We start from the raw sequence: 22339 nt of genomic DNA, 5'->3' as shown, positions 1-22339 counted from the left end.
ATTAGTTTCAGGTGTACAGCATAGTGGTTAAACATGTATATAATTTACAAAGTGATCCCTCCGTTTAGGAAATATAGTCAATAATATTGTAATAACTGTGTATGGTGCCGTTTTACACTGTCTTAATCACAATAGCCTATCCTTGGATTTTGGGTAGGACGAAAATGAAAACGGGATTAGGAAAAGCATATATTCCCTTGATTTTTTTATTAAGCCTTCAGATGGATTTTAAAAACTTAAACATATTAAATGCTACTGCTATCCTAGTTAACAAATGGAAGGGTATTTTCTTTTGTTTTCGGTGGGCCTTAATAGTTTGTGTTTTTATTTTCAGCTACTAAGTCCGGATTGTTACCACTGCCACCAGCGCTCCCTCCGAGACCTTGTCCATCACAGGTAGGAGACAGATGTTGATTTCTGTAAACCGTTGGGTAGTAGGGAAGTTGTCCTTCCACTGTGCTTCCTTTGTGAAGACGGATCACCACAGAACTGGCTGGTCAGGTTCCCAAGATAGCATCTGGCTGAAGAGAGCAGAGAGTGCTTAAATTTCTTCTTATCCAGCCAGCCCCTCCTGTCTCTAAACCTCATATGGAAAAGGGAAAGTTTCCTCAATAAGCAACTAAGCAAATGTGTCCTAGTTCACTCTTGGCTGTACAGGGTTGCATGTGGTTTTCATCCAGAGAAAGGAGTAGAAGGGGCTCCTCTCCATTTGGTGTGGGGGACATGGTTTTCCTGTATAGCATGTGCAGTCTGGGTGCCTATATTCTGATCAGTGTTTTAGGAGCTGGTTTATTCTGCATAAACTAAAAATGTCATCAACCTGGGGTTAGTGCTGTGGTTTGGGCCCACAACACTTTCTTTAGGAGGGTAGTTTCCCTGGGAACAGTAAGCTGTAACAGCGGGAGTTGGGAGAGCGTGTCACCAAAATCTGTCTCCCCTGTGAATTTATTCTGCGTTATTTACATGTGCTACTCTGGCCTTATTCGTCAACAATCTTTGTAGAGCTGAAAATGAGAAGCAAGCAGCAAATCTGTGGAGTGTAATAAAGGGTGCTACGGACTCTGCCTTTCATTAATTACTGCTGAAGAAACTTTTTATCTTTAAAAGTCCTCTCTGACTTTTGGTAGAAAATGTTAGGCAGTTTCTCTATAAACAGTCCCAGTTTCTACCTCATTGCTCTGGGTGGTTCAGAGCATACCTTTTCATATGGCGCGTCTCATCACTTGCTGAGTCACTGAAACCACTTTTAACATTTGCTTGTTCTTCTTTTGGAGAATTAGATGGTTTTTAGCGTCCACTCAAACTTGAGATGCAAATAACATAAGGTCCTGGCTTCCTGCTTCAGTTTGATGGGTGAAAGCCCCGTTCTTCCCGCCCACATATAAACCAGTGAGAACCCCCTTTCCAATACTCCAGCATTGCCTTTAGGAGATTATTGGTTAATCAGTCAACAAGTATTTATTGAGTCCCTGCTGTGTATCTGATGCCAAGCTTTAGTTCTATCCTAAGCCTTTTGCTGGTCATTATTTCTGCTCATTTAATTATTGGCTGTTCATTGAGTATCCACAATAGACCAGGAATTGTGCTAAGTGCTTTCAGTGCATTATCTAATCTCCACAAAAACCCTATGAAGTAGGTGCTAATATAATCCTTTTCTTACAGATGAGGAAATTGAAGCACACAGGGGTTAAGCCAGTCACCCAAGGTGACATAGCAAGTAAATAGTAGAGCCCGCTCCCAAACCGAGGTCCGTGTCTAAGGGTCCCTCCCCTCCGCATCACTGGAGTCAGAGTGTCTGGGTGTACAGGAAGACAGTGATCCGTGGCTCTGGCAATTGAGGCTTTTACCAAGTCCCCTACGGAGGACCTAGATGAGAGGAGGCGCTGGATTTGCACCAACAGCAAACCTGGACTTTGTCACAACAAAATTAGTGGGCATTCTGCCAACTGCTGCTTTCAAAGTGGGGCTTGGGAGCCACCTGGATGAATGAGTGGAAGACCTGCCTGAAAGGGCTTTTGTGGCCAACCTCCTTATCTTCCCCCTGCTGTGCAAGTGCCAACAGTTCCTTCCTGGTTGGGAAATGCTGCGATCAGCAGTCCTAATCTGAGCTGCTTCAGGTGGGCTTCCTGCCTGCTTTGGGGCTTGAGGATCTGACAGGGCACTGGGAATTCTCAAGTCACTGTTAACAAATGAGACTGCTGCTTTGTCTGCTAGACTTCCCATCACAATGTGAACAGGGAGCCTCAGCTGCCTGACTCTGGAGATCTCAGACTACAGAGACAGGTGTGTAAGAAATGCGGGCAGAAAGCCCCCGTGCCACTCCCCCCTCCCCCTTTCGTCCCCTCTAAGTGGGACACACACATTCCAAAGAGGAAGTCCTGGGTAATACACACATGCTTGTCTGGGGTCTTTGTGCAGTGCCCGATTCTGAATGCTGGCACCAGGACAAACTCACCTGACCACCTGTATGGGGCACCTGGATACCTTGTCTTCACACTACTTGTGATAAAATAGCCTTCTGGGAGATATGCAGGCTGCTGCCTCTGTACCCGCTTTGGGAGGCTCCCAGGGCATATGAGCCCAGGAAAGGCTTTGAAGTCCCACAGTAAAGAAACCTGGTCAATTTTGTTAAAGCTGGCAATTTCCTAGCTTGTGTGACCATTCATCTCTTTATTTATAAAATACCTATTAATATCCGGAGGGCTTAGTGGTTAGGAAACATTATTATACACCAGACTTAAGGTATTGGTAAGAACGTTTCCAAACCTCTTTCATCTGTCACCTCATCTCTATATTATGTGCTTAAAGTTAAATTTTTATATCTTATGCCAATAGTTTTTTTCTAGAAGAGTTGAAAATGAAAAATAAAATTTACTGCACATTAGCTTGGGATTTCAAATTGTCATGTTTTCAGTGTGTTTTGTTTTCTTCCTTGTTTTTCTATTCCTTCTTGCTTTCTCTCATGGGGTCATTTTAACCACTTTAACATGCTAAATTCTTTTACTCTGTTAATTTTTTTGAATGTTCCTTGCTATATATGGACAATAATCCTGACTTTGGAAAATATATATATATGTATGTATATATATATATATATATATATATATATATATATATATATATACACACATACACATACACACACACACACACACACACACACACACACACACACTTAACTACAGAGACTTCTGTTACGGGGTTTAAACTGTAGTACCTAAGGGAGAAACCAGGAAGCCTGATGATATAATTTAAATCAGTATATTTATCAGTAGCTCTAAGAAGAGATTAAAATAAAATGTTTTTGGATTATTCTTGGATTTAAGTTTTTCATGTTATTTAACTTGATAAATGGGAAAACTAGATTGTAACAAACAAGAAAATGTTTTATTCCCTAAAAAGGGACACTATTTTAAAAACTGTGTGGCCAATCAGTGTTGTACTTCCAGATATTAAGTATATAAAAGAGTTTGTATGTTTGCAGCTATGTGCATAAAGGTTTATATAGATCATTTCTACGTACATCCAAAGCATCTCTCTACTGTTATCAAGTGAGAGAGATGAAGTATAGGTTTTCAGCAGAAAATGCAGTTTAGCTGGCACTGCTATGAAATGCACATCTGGGTTACGTTATACAAATGGGGCCCTAGCATTAGGAAAAGGAATCAATTCAAAGAACCAGATCTTTTTATTTTTCATACTGTAGGTAAGATCAAGAAGGACCAAGTGAATATATAAGGAATCAAGTGGTTTGTGCCCCACGTTTCCCCGTGGACAGACTAGGGACCAGGGCAGGGTGTTTTGGCTCAGCTCAGGAGAGATGACACATTGTTTTGTTTTAAAGACTGATTCATAGCATATATGACTAAACAGTAATTATAGTTAACTGTTTCATAAGGTCCTAGGGAGCAGTGTTAAAATGAGAGTTAGTTAAACTTATTAGCTCACTGTTTGTGTGCGTATGAACGGAGTCAAATGCCATCTACAGAGTTGGTGCTTGCCCTGTAGGTCAGTTCTCTGCTGAGGGCCTATTTGGTACTTCAGCAACTAAATCCCTTTAATAGTGTTGATCTCATGACAAATTTCTTGTGGCAATTGTGATAGAGGCACAGCTTCAGTGTAATTATCTTTAATAAAGAAAAGGTTTTTCAATACAAAGGATAATCTTTTCAATATTATGTTAGCACCACATTCGATGAATTGAGGCTCCCGGTAGACTAATGTACTCAGAATTTTCCTATTTATACTCGTAATTTCTCACCTTATAATGGCAGGTGTGCCTTGCTAGCAGTGTAACGAGTACTAAAATAGCACTATAAGATGAAAGCACTGTGGAGGAAGCATTTTATCAATATTAAGCTTAGAGAGACCAAGAGGGCTTCATGGAAGGGCGGAGGTGACCAATGAAATGAGTTTTCAAGAAACAAAAACTTTTTAGATGGCTGAGGTATTCACAGCTTTACTGTAGAGAAAAAGCAAGTGCAAAGAAACCTCCTCTGCAAGGCGGTTTGAGGAACTGCCCGAAATTTGGAAAGCTACGAAGTCTTAGGGCGAGGGATTTAATGTTTGGAGGTGGCAGTGTAGAGCAAGTGGCCTGCTCACTCAAGTCCCAGTGGTGCCTGGGATGTAGGAGAGAAAGGGCCTCCTGACAGGGAGTTCTGCCTGGGGAGCGGCCCCTGAGGAGAGAGCGCAGGGTGTCACTTAGCCCTTGTGTGCACTGGAATCATCTGGGGGAGCTAAACCTACTGAGGCCGGGGTCCCACCCCCAGAGATTTTGGTGTGGGGTGAGGCCAGGGCATGGGGAGTTTTAAGAAGCTGCCCAGGTGATTCTGAAGTGCAGCCAGGATTGAGAAGCACTGAATTAAGGCAAGAAGAAGGATTGTTCAGTGAAGAAGTTGAGAATGTGGGGGTTTGTTGATGCTGTGCCAGGAGTTCTTAAAGGGGACAGTGGAAGGCTTTCTTGAGTTGGGGAGAGTGGGACGCACGAGGTCAGGTTAGGAGATGTACATAGACCCACCCCATGGGGACAGGAACCCAGATTACAACGGATGGCATGGGAGTCGGGCTTCTTGAAATGACTGATATCAGCAGGATCAGAGGGCACGATGGAAAGGTCTTGCTGGAAGGACTGGTCACTGTGCCTCAGGTCCTATGGGTACTATTATGAAGGACTAGCCATGAACATATACAGCTAATCCCTCATCTGACTTTGTCATCTGGCTACACAGAATCAGGTCCCTAAGGCAATACGGAACCCCACGGAATATGCTGGGCATGCTGCTCTATTTCAAAGCCAAATTTCTTAGATACAACTTTTTATAAATTACTGCCTTTGTTTCATTTAGAAGGAAAGACTGAGGTTCACTTAAACTCAAATGGGCATCTGTAGGTCCTAAACTTCTTCTGAAATATTTGACACTCTGTGCTTTAAAAAAACTGTACCCAGTCCTTGTAAATGAATATCCTATCACTTCAAGTATTCTTTCCATGGTTAATACACAGTTGATGATACAAAATAGTAAATTTTCCTGGGAGAAATTAAAAGTTTTAGACCTCTCTTTTTTTGGCATTACTAGTGATTATGTAAGCCTCTTATCAGGGTTACCTAATATATTTTTTAAGATGTAAATTTGATTAAAGTATATACATGCTGAATCCATTTTGGCCGTATACTAAATCCATTTTTAAGGGAGTAAAATGAAGTATTATCTCATTGGAACTTTCAAATATCTGTAAGAAAACAGGAAGAAACATTCTTTAAGTATAAACAATATACAAATGTCACTGCTTCTAAAATTTCATGGCCTTTTTCTTTATCAAATTAAAACTCTGTGGGCATACATCAAATACCATGAGATCTTTTGCTATAATATATTCACATGACCTCATGTAATGTACATTAGTCACTGAATTAACTTGAATACATTGGCTGTGTTGGTAAAGCGTATTTGTGAGCTTTCTAAAGTATATACAACATCCTAATTTTCACTCATTAACATATAAATTTAGTATATGTCAAGAGGTGTTTTTCTATGTATTTATGTATTAGAAACTCAGTAATTATTCTGAGGAGAATTTACAAACACACATCACCTAAGATGCCATCTTCATTTTCTTCCAAAGTGTTTACTCTGTTCTGTCCTATAGTACATGCTGTAGATTAGCTGAAAATCACAGTGTGTTAATGAATATTGCAGTGATTAAGGGAGGAAGATCTAGGCCCAGGATTTATCTTCATCTGTGATGATGAAAGAACCTACTGAAAGCTGTACAACACTGGGTGAATGTGTCTATCTGTGGTCTTACTCTTAGCCCTACTACTGTGTAGCTCTATTGCTTTTTGGGAAGTGAGCAAATTAGTCTCCAAGACCTACTGCCTCTTCTATAAAATGAGAAAATTAGACTACGTGGATCCTTCTAGTGCTTAAGGTCTCTGATTATGTATTGTTTTCCCCTGTCCAAGAAAGTTTTTGTTGCAAATATAGATGAAACACTGTAAAACACAATTGGGGGCTTAGAGTAATTTCTCCGTGCTCTCCTCTGCTAAGTACAACTAAAAACCCTGGACATAATATAACAGAAGGAGGACTTTGAAAGATATAAAGAGGAAAGCAGACTGGCTAGGATCTTAGGACTTGAGGAATGGCATGGCAATGAGTTCTCTGAGTTTTTTTAAGTCTCCAATGTATCCTGGACTGGGCACTAGATAAGCCTACAACCTGGAACCATCAATGGATACAGACGAAAAAAACACAGTCCCAAGAAAAGTCTACTGTCTGGCCAGAGGACTGGGAAAGGAGCAGCCAAGCTGGATATAAACCTGTTTGACAATATCGTCCCTACCCCAGCCAAACACTACAGATGCCCTTCCCTCTGGTGTCAACAGAGACCGACTGGGGAATCTGATCTCTTGTCCCTCATCTGGTGGCAACAGACAGCCTGGGGTAGTGCTTTCCTACCCAGCAGAAATGGCTTCAGCAGAGACCAAAGGGGGAGATTGTCTCTTAACCCGAGCCTGATGGCAGCAGGTGGCCTGGGGAGGCACTTTACAGGCCCTACAGACAGTGTCACTGGAGACTGAGGCATTCCCAGATAAGCAAGAGCTCAAGGACTTTGTCACTAGTAGACCTGCCCTATAGGAGATGTTAAAGGGAGTCTTCCAGGCTAAAATGAAAGGACCCTGAACAGTGCCTCAAAGCCACAAAGAAATGAAAAATGGTGAAGGTAGCTACATTGGTACCCTGTTTCCCCGAAAATTAGACCTAGCTGGACAATCAGCTGTAATGCGTCTTTTGGAGCAACAATTAATATAAGACCCGGTCTTATATTGTATTAATATATTTATATTGTACCCAGTCTTATAGAAAAATAAGACTGGGTCTTATATTAACTGTTGCTCCAAAAGACGCATTAGATCTGATTGTCTGGCTAGGTCTTATTTTCAGGGAAACACGGTAAATATAAAAGCCAGTAGTGTTGCAGTGTTGTTTTTTTAAAACTCTCTTTGTTTCTATATGATTTAAAAGGGAAATGCTTAAAACAATAATTATAAATCTATGCTAATGGGCAAACATGTATAACTGTGTAATTTGTGACAATAATATAAAGGGGATGGTGGGGCTGTAAAGCAGAGTTTTTGTATACTATTGAAACTAAGTTGGTATTAATTCAAACTTGATTGTTATAAAGTTACGATGTTTATAATTCCTAGGGTAACCATTAAGAAAAAAATATATATATAGAAAAAAATGAGAAGGTAGTAAAAATGGTACACCAGATAAAATTCATTCACAGGAGAAGACAGTGATGGAGGAATTGAGGAACAAAACAGGTATAACACAGAAAACAAATAGCAAAATCGCAGAATTAAATCTTTCCTTATTAGTGATTACTTTAAGTGGATTAAAATCTCCAATTAAAAGGCAGAGACAGAATGGATTAAAAAATATCCAACTATGTACTGTCTACAGGAGACTGACGTTAGATCCAATAGTACAAATAGGTTGAAAGTAAGGGAATGGGAAAAGATATTCCATGCAAATAGTAACCAAAAGAGAGCTGGGGAGGCTATACTAATATCAGACAAAATAGATTTAAAGACAAAAATTGTTACAAGAGACATAGAAGGACATTATGTATTGATAAAAGGGTCAATCCATTAAGAAGATAAATCATAAAATTATACACACCTAACAACAGAGCTCGAAGATACACGAAGCACAACTTAACAGAATTGAAGGGAGTAATAGACAGTTCTATAATAATAGAGACTTCTCTATCTCCCTTTCAATAATGGATAGAAGACCAATAAGGAAGTAGAGGACTTGAAAAACACTATAAATCAGCTAGACCTAACAAACAGACATCTATAGAACACTCCACTCAACAACAGTAGAATATACATTTTTCTCAAGTGCACATAGAGTATGTTAGGGCACAAAACAAGTCTCAATAAATTTTTTCAAAAAATTTTTTATTGGGGAATATTGGGGAACAGTTTCTCCAGGGCCCATCAGCTCCAAGTTGTTGTCCTTCAATCTCATTGTGGAGGGTGCAGCTCAGCTCCAAGTCCAGTCGCCGTTCTCAGTCTTAGTTGCAGGGGGTGCAGCCCACCATCCCATGCAGGAATTGAACCTCCAACATTGTTGTTGAGAGCTTGCGCTCTAACCAACTGAGCCATCCGGCTGCCCCTCCGGCAGCTCGTTGTCTTCAATCTAGTCGTGGAGGGCGCAGCCCACTGGCTCAGTGGGAATCAGAAACGCTGATGTTTAGCGTTCAGGCAACAGGCAACGCTGTTGTTTAGAGCTCACACTCTAACCAACTCAGCCATTCGGCTGCCGCTCAATAAATTTAAAAAGATTGAAATCATACAGAGTATCTTCTCTGACCACAATGGAGTAAAACTATAAATAGCAGAAGGAAAACTGGAAGATTCACTAATATGTGGAAATTAGACAACATACTCTTTTTTTTTTTATTAGTTCCAGGTGCACAAGACAAAGTAATACTTAGACGTTTATCATTTCTTTCCCTCACACTGTGTGAACCCCCCTCCCCCCATCCACTATCCCTCTGACATCGCACAGCCATTACATTTTCACTGTCTCTATTCCTAATGCTGTACTGCGCTTCTTGTAAGTATATACATACGTATATATACATACATATATATAAAATTATAGTTGGCATTCATTATTGTTCAGCTTCAAGTGTACAGTGCAGTGATCAGGCATCTGCATCTCCCCTGAGGTGGTCTCCCAAATGGGACACGTGTCCATCGGATACCCTACAAAATCTTTACAACATTATTGATTACGTTCCCCAAATTAATTTTCAAAACCCCGTGGCCATCTTGTGGTTACCGACTGTTTTCTAATCCCCTCACCTTCCCCCTTACCCCCACCCCCCCGCCCATCTAGCAATGCTCAGTTTTTCCTCTTTGTCTCCAAAACTGTTTTCTTTAGATTCCTCATATAAGTGAGATCATATGGTATTTGTCTTTCTCTGTCTGACTTAAAATACAAATGGGTCAAAGAAGAAATTACAAGTAAAATTAGGAAATACCGTGAGATGAATGTAAACAAAATGTAACAAAACCTATGGGATGCAGTGATAGCAGTACTTAGGGAAATTTGTAGTTGTAAACACTTATATTGAGAACAAAAAAGGGATCCAGGACCTTGAAGGCATTATGCTAAGTAAAATAAGTCAGAGAAAGACGAATGCTGTGTGATGTAACTTACATGTGGAATCTAAAACAAAATAAAAAGCCAAATTCATAGGAAAAAACCGGATTTGTGCTTACCAGAGGCAAGGGTTGGGGGTGGAGGAATTGGATGAAGGTGGTGAAAAGGTACAAATTTCCGGTTATAAGAAATAAGTCCTGGGGATATAATGTACAGCACGGTGACTATAGTTAATACTGCTCTATGATATATTTGAAAGTCGCTAGAAGAGTAGATCCTAAAAGCTCTCATTAGAAGGAAAAAAAATTATTGTAACTACATGAGCAGATTGGATATTAACTGAACATTGTGGGAATCATTTGCAATATGTGTGTATTGGTTATTATGTAGTACACTTTAAACTTATACAGAGCTGTATGTCAGTTATATCTCAGTAAAACTGGAAAAAATAAGAAAGGCCCCAAAATCAATCAGCCAGCTTTACCATAAGAAACTAGCAAAAGAAGAGCAAGATAAACCAAAGCTAGGAGAAGGAAGAAAATAAAGAGTAGAGAGGCGATAGATGAAGTAGTGAATAGAAAAACAATGGAGAAATCACTGAAACCAAAAGCTGGTTTTTGGAAAGATCAATAATACAGGTATTGACAAACCTTTAGCTAGACTGACCACGCATGTATTTAAGCTTGTGTTGTTCTCTGGTCAAAATAGAAGACTATTTTCATTAAAACCAGGTTCTGATAAATTTATCTCTTACTGTAGGTGACATTGTTTTGAATTTATCAAGGTTGAATATTCAAGTAAATGATTGTTTTGTGTAAGATGTTTTTTCCTGCATTGACTTTGACAATACATTTTATTATATGTTTGCTAGTTGTAGAATTGGTTCATAGATTATTCAAAGAGCTAATCATAGCTCCAGGTCAGTGTAGCATAAAGCAACAGCTGTGGTTTAGACCAACTTCTGTTCATTGAATCTCGAGAGTTCTACAAGTCCTCTTCTACAGATTTATGAAAGGAATTTGAAAACTATTATTCTCAAACAGTTGGCACTGAATGAGAAATTCAGAAGGCAAAAGAAATGGCCGTAATGATAAGTTCAAGGACAAGAGACAGAGAAATAGTGACGAAATACTGGCATTGGAATAGAAGAGAAAAGATTAAGTATAAATCCCACTTTTTAAAAAGGCGCACTCAAAGTTTTGCCAACTATCAACAAATGCCATTAGATTTTATCCCGAGAACTAACTTAAAAGAAAATAAAAGGTCTGTGATGACATCTGTTTTACTATCGATAAAAATAAAAACAATACAACATAAATGTCCAAGATAGAGGCTCTGATTAAGCGTATTGTATATCCGCCTAACAGAATATTAGACATCCACTGAAATGAGTATATGGAAGGTAGTAGGAAAGGGGTAACAGCCAAATACAGAAATATTTCCTGATTGTACTGCATAGAAGTACACAGTAAACCTTTTTTTTTTTAAATTTATTGGGGTGACAATTGTTAGTGAAATTACATAGATTGCAGGTGTACAATTCTGTATTACACAATCTATAAATCCCATTGTGTGTTCACCACCCAGAGTCAGTTCTCCTTCCATCACCATATATTGGATCCCCCTTACCCTCATCTCCCACCCCCCACCCCCTTACCCTCTGGTAACCACTAAACTATTGTCTGTGTCTATCAGTTTTGTTTCTCATTTGTTTGTCTTGTTCTTTTGTTGTTTTTGGTTTATATACCACATATCAGTGAAATCATATGGTTCTCTGCTTTTTCTGTCTGACTTATTTCACTTAGCATTATAATCTCAAGATCCATCCATGTTGTCACAAATGGTCCTATATCATCTTTTCTTACCACCGAATAGTATTCCATTGTGTATATATACCACAACTTCTTTATCCATTCATCTATCGAAGGACGTTTTGGTTGTTTCCATGTCTTGGGCACCGTAAACAAAGCTGCAATGAACATTGGAGTACACGTGTCTTTATGTATAAATGTTTTCAGATTTTTTTTGGTAGATACCCAGGAGAGGGATTGCTGGATCATATGGTAATTCTATTCGTAATTTTTTGAGGAACCTCCACACTGCCTTCCATAACGGCTGCACCAGTCTGCATTCCCACCAACAGTGTATGAGGGTTCCTTTTTCTCCACAGCCTCTCCAACACTTGTTACTATTTGCCTTGTTGATGATAGCCATTCTGACTGGGGTGAGGTGATATCTCATTGTGGTTTTTATTTGCATTTCTCTGATGATTAGTGATGTTGAGCATTTTTTCATATGTCTATTTGCCATTTGTATGTCCTCTTTGGAGAAATGTCTCTTCAGGTCCTCTGCCCATTTTTCAATTGGGTTGTTTGTTTTTTTGTTGTTGAGTTTCATGAGTTCCTTATATATTTTGGATATTAGCCCCTCGTCGGAGGCACTGTTTGCAAAAATCTTCTCCCATTCAGTTGGTTGCCTCTTTATTTTGTCGATGGTTTCTTTTGCTGTGCAGAAGCTTTTAAGTTTCATGTAGTCCCATTCGTTTATTTTAGCTTTTACTTCCATTGCCTTTGGAGTCAAATTCATAAAATGCTCTTTGAACCCAAGGTCCATAAGTTTAGTACCTATGTTTTCTTCTATGCAGTTTATTGTGTCAGGTCTTATGCTTAAGTCTTTGGTCCATTTTGAATTAATTTTGGTACATGGTGACAGATAGTCCAGTTTCATTCTTTTGCACATGGCTATCCAATTCTCCCAGCACCATTTATTGAAGAGGCTGTCTTTCTTCCATTGTATGTTTTTAGCTTCTTTGTCAAAAATTATCTGTCCATATTTATGTGGTTTTATTTCTGGATTCTCAGTTCTATTCCATTGGTCTATGTGTCTGTTTTTCTGCCAATACCATGCTGTTTTGATTATTGTAGCCAAGTAGTACGAGCTAAAGTCAGGGAGTGTGATACCTCCAGCATTGTTCTTTTTTCTTAAGATTGCTTTGGCTTTCGGGGTCTTTTGTGGTTCCAAACAAATCTGATGATTTTTTGTTCTATTTCTTTAAAAAATGCCATTGGGATTTTGATGGGGATTGCATTAAATCTGTATATTGCTTTTGGTAATATGGCCATTTTAACGATGTTGATTCTCCCAGTCCATGAGCATGGAATGTCTTTCCATTTCTTTGTGTCTTCTTCAATTTGTTTCAAAAATGTGTTATAGTTTTCAGCATATAGGTCCTTCACATCCTTGGTTACGTTTATTCCTAGGTATTTTATTGTTTTTGCTGCAATTGCAAAAGGAATTGATTTTTGTATTTCTTGTCTGAGATTTCATTGTTAGTATATAGGAATGCAATGGACTTTTGTACATTGATTTTGTAGCCGGCAACTTTACTGTATTCGTTGATTGTTTCTAATAGCTTTTTGGTGGAGTCTTTCGGGTTTTCTATATATAGCATCATGTCATCTGCAAAGACTGACAGTTGAACTTCTTCATTCCCAATTTGGATGCCTTTTATTTCTTTCTCTTGCCTGATTGCTCTGGCAAGGACTTCCAACACTGTGTTGAAAAGCAGAGGTTATAGGGGACAGCCCTGTCGTGTTCCTGAACGTAGAGCAAAGCGCTTCAGTTTTTCACCATTAATTATGAGATTTGCTGAGGGCTTGTCATATATGACCTTTATTATGTTAAGGTGCTTTCCTTCTATACCTATTTTATTAAGTGTTTTATCATAAATGGATGTTGTATCTTGTCAAATGCTTTTTCTGCATCAATTGATATAATCATATGATTTTTGTCCTTTATTTTGTTTATGTGATGTATCACGTTGATGGATTTGCGAATGTTGAACCATCCTTGTGCCCTGGGGATGAACCCCACTTGGTCGTGATGAATAATCTTTTTAATGCATTTTTGTATTCGATTTGCTAGAATTTTGTTTAGGATTTTTGCATCTGTATTCATCAGAGATATTGGTCTGTAGTTTTCTTTTTTTGTGTTGTCCTTGCCAGGTTTTGGTATCAGGGTACTGTTGGCCTCATAAAATGAGTTAGGGAGTACTGTCTCTTCCTCAGTTTTTGGAAGAGTTTGAGCAGGATTGGTATTATATCCTCTTTGAAGGTTTGGTAGAATTCACTAGTGCATCCATCTGGTCCTGGACTTTTGCTTTTGGGAAGGTTTGGGATGACTGATTCAGTTTCTTTTATTTATTTATTTATTTATTTATTTATTTATTTATTTATTTATTTTATTTTTTTTATTTATTTTTATTTTATTTTTAAATTTATTGGGGTGACAATTGTCAGTAAAAGTACATAGATTTCAGGTATACAGTTCTGCATTACATCATCTATAAATCCCATTGTGTGTTCACCACCCGGAGTCAGTTCTCCTTCCATCACCATATATTTGATCCCCCTTACCCTCATCTCCCACCCCCCACCCCCCTTACCCTCTGGTAACCACTAAACTATTGTGTGTGTCTATGAGTTCTTGTTTCTCATTTGGATGACTGATTCAATTTCGTTACTGGTGATCGGTCTGTTTAGATTTTCCAGTTCTTCATGGTTCAGGCTTGGAAGGCTATATGTTTCTAAGAACTTTTCCATTTCTTCTAGGTTATTGAATTTGGTGGCATATATATATATATAATTTTGGTGGCTTCATAGTATTCTTGGATGATCCTTTGTGTTTCTGTGGTGTCCGTGATAACTTCCCCTTTTTCATTTCTGATTTTGTTAGTGTCTTCTCTCTTTTTATCTTAGTGAGTCTAGCCAAGGGTTTGTCAATTTTGTTAACTTTTTCAAAGAACCAGCTCTTTGTCACATTAATGTTTTCTATTGTCTTTTTGTTCTCTATTTCATTTAGTTCTGCTCTGATTTTTGTTATTTCCTTTCTTCTGCTGACCTTGGGTTTCACTTGTTCATCTTTTTCTAGTTCTTTAAGGTGTAACATGAGGTTATTTATTTGGGATTTTTCTTGTTTCTTGAGATAGGCCTGTAATGATATAAATTTCCCTCTTATAACTGCTTTCGCTGCATCTCCAAAATTTTGATAGGATGTATTTTGATTGTCATTTGTTTCTATGTATTTTTTTTATTAAATTTATTGGGGTGACAATTGTTAGTAAAATTACATAGATTTAAGGTGTGCAATTCTGTATCACATCATCTATAAATTACATTATGTATTCACCATCCAGAGTCAGTTCTCCTTCCATCACCACATATTTGATCCCCCTTACCCTCATCTCCCACCCCCAACCCCTTTACCCTCTGGTAACCACTAAAGTATGTTCCCCAGATTAATTTTCAATCCCCGTGGCCATCTTATGGTTACTGATTGTTTTCTAATCCCCTCACCTTCTCCCTTACCCCCACCCCCCTGCCCATCTAGCAACCCTCAGTTTTTCCTCTTTGTCTCCAAAACTGTTTCTGATTAGTTCATTCACTTATTCTTTTCTTTAGATTCCGCATATAAGTGAGATCATATGGTACTTATCTTTCTCTGTCTGACTTATTTCACTTAACATAATGTTCTCTAGGTCCATCCATGTTGTTGCAAATGGTAAGATTTCTTTCTTCTTTATGGCTGCGTAATACTCCATTGTATAAATGTACCACAGTTTCTTAATCCAGTCATCTACTGATGGGCATTTCGGTTGTTTCCATGTCTTAGCTATTGTGTATAGTGCTGCAATAAACATAGGAGTGCATAAAGATTTTTGAATTGGAGTTTTGGATTTCTCCGGATAGATACCTAGGAGTGGAATTACTGGATCATAAGGTAGTTCCATTTTCAGATTTTTGAGATACCTCCATACTGTTTTCCATAGTGGCTGCACCAATCTGCAATCCCACCAACAGTGCACAAGCGTTCCCTTTTCTCCACATCCATGCCGGCACTTGTGGTTCCACTAACTTTTTTTTAGCTGTCTAAAGGAGTCACTTAAGTAATTAATTTATAATTTATGTATCTTATGCTAATTTGTTTATATAAGTACATTCTCTATTTTGGGGAGGCTCTGTGTAGTATGTGTGTGATTGAGGTATCTATGAAGATCTCCAGACGTTTCAGTGCTAAATGTCAATGTCTACTGTTAAGCACTTGGAGATAGACTGCTAAGCAGTTGGTAGAATTTTAAATAAGATATTTTGGTGGGGAAATTAGGCAGCTTATTTTTTAAAGGTTTCCTTTTATAATTAAGGATTGAGGGAAAGGGAAAAAATGCTCTGTGATATGACAACTGGAATGAAAAAGTCATTCACAGCTTCATCCGGGTAAAATAACCATTGGGGGCTACTTTTAGAGACCACGAGTTCAGAACTTGTGATAAGACTTATAATAATGCATAATCATATAGTTAGGATGATTCCAGCCTGTTGTCAGGGTCAAATAAACAGCTTACTGAAATATATCATCTGGTAGTTTTTTTCATCCGTGTTCTCTGGGTGGTAAATTCTTACTGCCCTTTCTCTTAAATGGTAATTTTACTGTGTACAGAATTCTAAGTTGAAGATTATTTTCCCTCAGCATTTTGAATGTATTACCTCCTTCTCTTCTGGCTTTTGTTGTTGCTGCCATTGAGAATTCTACTGTCAGTCTATTTTTTGGTTTCTTTTCTCTAGGGTGGCTTTTAAAACTTTATCATTATTTTTGATGTTCCGTTTCAATTTCACTGTGATGCATCTAGGCATAGATTTAAACTTATTTATTCCAAGGTGATGTTTGGTATGCATTTTCCATCTGGCAAATCATGTCTTTAATTTTACAACACTCTTAGTCGTATCTCTGTGGGTTTTTATTCTCTATTCTATTTTCTTCTTGAACTCCAATTAGCTGTGTTTCTATGCCTGTCAACACATCTTTTACTTCTAGTAATGGCTCTTTTATCTTTTTATGTTGTGATCTCTGTAGGCTGGTCCTGGATGAAATTTCTGTCTTCCAAATTAATAACTCTTTTTCTATAACTGTGTGTGATTCAAGGTTTTAGAATCCATTCTTTTTTATATCTATTCTTGTTTGACTCTCCCAATTTGTGGTACATACTGTTCTTTTTTAGAATACATTTCCTACTTTTAATTTTGAGAGGATTCTAAACATTATTTTCCAGTTGTTCTATTTTCATTTTTGTCAGGGGTAAGTTTTTTTTTTTTTTGGCTGTGCTTAGTGTTGGTTTTATTCTTCATGTTTTTTTGAAATTTGTTTAGCAGTCTTATTTTGAATTGGAGTTTAAATTTCATTCTCAGTTCTCTGAGTGCCTCCCTTCCTAGCAGTTCAGTGGATTCTCTGCCAACCACACCTCACAGCCCTGCACCCATGGGCCTCCAGTCTAGGACCAGTTCTTATACTTGAGGTGCAGCACTTCCATCTGATTCAGTTGTCAGGGATTGTGCAGATGGCACCAGATGATGGCTTCGCCCAAGACCAGGCTGCAATGTTATATCTGCTTCCTTTCTTAAATAGACAACCCCGAGTACCTTCACGGGCTCCATCATGGTTTTGCAGCTTTACCGGTCATGAAACACCACCTTCACCCCTGGCTTCAGGGAATGAACTTGGAGCAAGTTCCCTGCCTCATGGGGCATTTAAATGCCTGTTATTCTGCTGTTTGTGAGCTCTCTGCTGCCTCTGCCTGCTTCCGAATCTGCCACTTTATGTTTTGGCTCCACCCGGATCTTTATCTGGCTTGTGAGTCTAAGTCTTTAATTTTGTGCTCATGCCCTCAAATCTGTCATTGCATATCATTTTTATAGAAGAGGAAGTTGAGGTTCAGAAAGCAAAGGTGAGCTACTTGGAACCTAGTGAGTGACAGATCCAGCTGTTGTAGAAGAGAGCTGGGAAAGGATTTCATGGAGGTGCTAGAAATTTAATGATAAACGTTTAGAGAGAGAAAACTCATTTGTTGCATGTCACAAAAATTAATATAGATCTGCTAAGCAAAAGTTAACAAGAATTTCCTGTCTCTGTGCCCACCAATAATTTTGTAAATATGAAGTATTTCCTTACATTAAGCTAAAATGCTTATTTTTAAAATGCCTTACCCAGTGCAAACTTACATTCATCTTGGCCAAAATAGCTTTCACATTTTGGTCAGTGTGGTCATATTTGGTTTAGCAAAAGGCCAAGTGTAATCCTTATCTCACCTTCTAAAAGGGAACAAAAAGGCAAAACTTTTGCATCATAAACAACTGTGATTTATGCACTTCAAAATTGATTTTAGAAATAGACAAACCATAGAGGCTTTGTGATCCATTTATTTTATTAATTTACTAAGCACTTAAGTATAGTGCTTATGTGCCAGATGTTCTTCCAAGTGCTTTACAAATATTAAGCCATTTAATCCTAGCAACCATGTACAGTAGGTTCTGTTGCTATCCTCATTTTGCCGATAAATAAAATAAGGCACAGAGAACTTCAGGAATTTGCCCCATGTCACCCGCAGCAAGTTAAAGCTGCGATTCTAACCCTGGCTATCTAGCTACAGAGTGCCAGCTCCTCCTATCCTGCTGTGGATCCACATCTCCGAATTAGTTTCTTAATCTCTCTCTTCTTAACAACTGAGTTGACATGTTATCTTTATCAGGGATACAGTTTATGTTCTGAAACCGCTTCATAAATTAGCTTGACCCCACCACTGATAGCTTGTTTTCTTTCTTAGTTTTCCCGTCCTTATTAGATTGTGCTCATAATATTATCATATACAGCCTACTTTCCTAACTAACATCATTCCTCTGGAAGATGCCATAAGTTCATCTAATAATTCATCAGGTGTTAATGGAATGTATTTATCAGAGGCCCACACTTCGCTAAGAACTGTGAGAGCACAAAGGTCAAAGGTGGCGGTATGCTCCTTATCCCGTAGCTCCTTCATCCTGCCTCGCCTTCTGAAGGCAGTGATGCCTAATGCCATCCATTCTGTGGTTCCTCATGCTGTACATATATAACTGGCATTTTCCATGTGTCTCATTTAAACCTATTTCCTCATGCTGTATTGTCAAGGGTTGTAGGGTTGTTTCCTATAACTAACAAATAGCCCAGTTTTTACCCTGGGGGTCAGTTATGGTTGGCTTTTAGGTTCCTGAACAATAGAATCCTTATTTCTCTTCTCTTAACCCCCCCACCACACAGTGACAGAAACCAGGAAGCATTTGTAAGTGTCGGGGGAGGAGCAAGTGCAGAAGTGGGGCTGGATTGGAGTATGCTTAAATGTGCTATGGTATTAATGGGAAAAGGCAATGGAGGACACCAGAGGTCGGCCCAGGAAGGCAGTCGGACAGTGTAGTTAAGAACGCAGGCCCAGGGTTCAAATGCTATCTCTCTGCCTCTTACTGCCTGTGTGTTGTTGGGCAAGTTACTTAGCCTCTCTGTGTCTCAATTTCATCATCTGTAAAATGGGGATAATGATTGTATGTACTCATAGGGTTGGTGTGATGCTTAAGTGAGTTAATATCTGTAAAGCTTATAACGGTGCCTGGCATATGGTCAGTCCTCAACGACAATTAGCTGTTATAATTATTATTATTGCGGGCCCAGTGACATACAGACAGGGTCTAGTTGGCAAACACAGAAGAACAGACTCAGGATAGCCAGAAGTTAGTGGTCACAAGTCCAGAATTAGTGCCAGACTGGCTTACTAAACCACTTGTAGCAGGATCACGTTCTTTCCCACTTTTGTGACCTTTCATGGGCTGGCCCTATGCCTATATGGGGTCAGCAAGCCAAGTCCACATCATCAGGAGAAGACTCGGTGGACAGACAGATTGGTCCCTCACCAGCCTTTTAACACGCCGTCTCCTGACTCAAGGATCACAATGTCTGTGTCTGTAGGTTGTGGCTTTGGCCTGAGGACCTTTGTCTGACCAAGATGCCGTCTTTCAGACTGTACAAGCAAAACCTTGAGCAATTATCCTTTATTCAACTGGCAGCTTCAAAGGCTTACTGTGGGTGGTCCTTCCCAACTCTGTGTTTCTCAAGCATAATTAGAAGAGTTATGCCAAGGTGAGGAAGAGGACAATGAACCTGTCAGGGAAAATGGGATAAAGGATTTCTTTCCTCGGGACTCCCTCCTAAATACCCTGCTCTGCTCAGCAAGCTCTGTAGGTATCACCTACCGATGTGCTTGTAAACCTCTCTGAAAAAAGAAAAAGCCTCAGTTTATAGCCTTGGCCAATGTCTGTGTTGTAAATACTCCCAACATGGCTGATTGCAGGCGGAGTCAGGAAGAGATGTGCCTCGGGCTCAGTGGAACCAGTGTGCTGTGTAGCAGACAGCTTTACTTGCTGCTGAATCCTGCTGTCAGGATTGTGTGTGCCAGGGAGAGGTGTTGTTTTTGTTTTTTTAAGTTTAGGTAGGGCACTGTTTCAGCCCAATTCCAGAATGTGCTGTTAGAAATGGGGCCATATTTTTGAAGTCACTAGAGAGGAATCATCCTTCTTGTTTACATTTAACTTGTACCACTAGGTGGCACTTTAAGGACATTCCAGGAAATTGGCTCTACTGGATTTTTTTTTTAACTTTGTATTGAAGTGTAATATGCATATTGAAAAGTGCACATCGAACATGCAACTCAGTGAATTTTTACAAGCTAAACACACGTGTGTAATCAGCACTGAAATAAAAAAGCAGAATATGACTAGCACCTCAGAAAGCCCCTTTTATGCTCTTTTCTGGTTTTTATTCTTTATTCTTAGTGTTACCGCTATTCTGACTTCTAACAGCACAGATGAGTTTTACTTGTTTTCTACCTTATGCAATTGGAACTGTGCAGTATATACGCTTGTGTCTGGCTTATTTTACTTAAATGCTGTTGTGTGATTCATCCATATTGTGTGTAATTGTAGATCATTGCTGTATAGTATTCCATTGTGTGTGCAAATATATCACTGTTTTATACTGTTCGTGGACATTTGGGTAGTTTTCAAATTTTGGCAATTATAAATAATGCTGCTATGCGTATTCATCTACAAATTTTTGAGTAGATATAGGTTTTCATTTCTTTGGGGTCTCTACCCGGAATAGAATTTCCGGGTCACACGGTAAGCATGTGTGCAGCTTTAGTGGATACTGCCAAACAGTTTTATAAAGTATTTGTAGTAATTTATACTCCAACGGTATTCTCATTTTAGTTTGACATCCTCATCAATACTGAATTTATGTTATGGCTGGTTCCTAACTCTTAAACATAATTTTTATAGCTCTCTCTCTCTAACCAGTTATTTCTAATTGGACTTTTTTCTAAAGCAACCCTCCTCTGATAGACATAGCTCATGCAGGAAGGGCGGTGTCAACCCAAAAGGGGACATTTTTCATAGTCTAAGTATGAGCTATCAGTAGTTAGAAAAGATGTTATTCAAAAATTCCATCACTAATACAGAACAATGGAATGTAGAAGGGGATTCAAAATGATAAGTATGGCAACATATTGGGAGTGGCTAGGACTTTGAAATGTTTATTTATTTTAGGTATTGTTGCCAGGCCTATATAGATCTAGGATTGGGGACCAGCAAAAAGGATTTCTAAAGGCGTCATAACCAGATGCCTTTGAATTGTGATGGTGATGGGTGTCTGTTTTAGTAAGGGTCTGTTTGGTGTGGCAAGAGGCCTGCATGTCACATCTTTCTTAAGCTTTATCCAGTGGGGAACATGAGTCTCAAGAGGCTCATTCTCAAGCGAATCGTCCCATAGATCACCTTATATGTGAGGTCCAGGTTGTTGGCTATGCAAATGGCATTATAATATGGCTTTAGGTATGTGATGAGTAGAGGGTGTGGCTCAGACTTGATCAGGTCTCTATTCTATTACTAGAAATTGGAAATAGAAGAACAAAACCCTAGTTGTGGTCAAAATATTTGTCTTTTAGACCAAAATACAGTGTCCATAGACCTATAATTGTAACAGTAAGTCAGTTTCATGGATGTTGGCCATAATCCAGGAGGTTCCAGGAATCCCCAAGGGGTTATGCTGTGCCACTGCTGTGTCCAGGGGCTAGTTTCCCATTATAGTTCCTGATTATCCACTTCTGTCAGAATTGTCCCTGAGCACCTCTGTCAGTGTTCCCCCGGGTGTCTCCAGTGTTGGATTGGCCAGTCATAGGGGGCCACCAGAGACATTCAGTGCAAACTGCCTGAGATGTTTGAGGCAGTGATGATGAAATCTGAAAGTCTGAAAGGGCTTTATTTAAAATAAAAAATCTCTTCTCTCCAGTATTGGTAGCAGTAGCACAAATTTGGATTGTGGATAGCCTGCTTTAGGAGATCTGCTTATAATCTAAACTGCAGTCAGCACTTTCTCAGTCTAGGTTTTCATCTTTTGGCAAGAGGGGAAAAGTCCCTGTGTTGAATTGGCTGGGAAACCAGTTGTAATTTTACTTCTGATTATGATAGTAGCTGCCATTATTGAACAGCTACTATAAAATTGTGCTTAGCACTCTACACAGATGCTTCACTTAATTTTCACCATGCTAGGAGTTTGGGTGGATTATCCCCTTTTGCAGACAAAGAAAATTGTGGCTCAGCGAGGTTAAGCATATGCCTAGATTATACAACAAACAATTGCAAAACCTGGGTTTGATTCCGAAGCCTGTGCCTGGTAACTGCTGTGCTTTATGGCTCTAGTCACTGTGGGATGAATTCTTGACTTGTCCAGTGGAACATGAAACG

The 22339-nt window shown here is 39.0% G+C and overlaps 1 protein-coding gene across 6 annotated transcripts in view; it reads left to right on the top strand.

The window, feature by feature from the left end:
- Positions 1-22339, top strand: part of REPS2 (RALBP1 associated Eps domain containing 2) — a 207795-nt gene that overhangs the window by 135092 nt on the left and 50364 nt on the right. For all 6 annotated transcript variants that reach the window (XM_033109693.1, XM_033109675.1, XM_033109684.1 and 3 more), the window contains one exon: positions 335-396. In XM_033109693.1, coding sequence (XP_032965584.1) covers positions 335-396 — 62 coding nt within the window. The remainder of the gene's footprint in view (positions 1-334; positions 397-22339) is intronic.

Source organism: Rhinolophus ferrumequinum, chromosome X (assembly GCF_004115265.2).
Source record: "Rhinolophus ferrumequinum isolate MPI-CBG mRhiFer1 chromosome X, mRhiFer1_v1.p, whole genome shotgun sequence".
Taxonomy (NCBI): Eukaryota; Metazoa; Chordata; class Mammalia; order Chiroptera; family Rhinolophidae; genus Rhinolophus; species Rhinolophus ferrumequinum.
The sequence above is the reverse complement of the archived record's forward strand: the minus strand, read 5'-3'. Positions and strand labels throughout refer to the sequence as shown.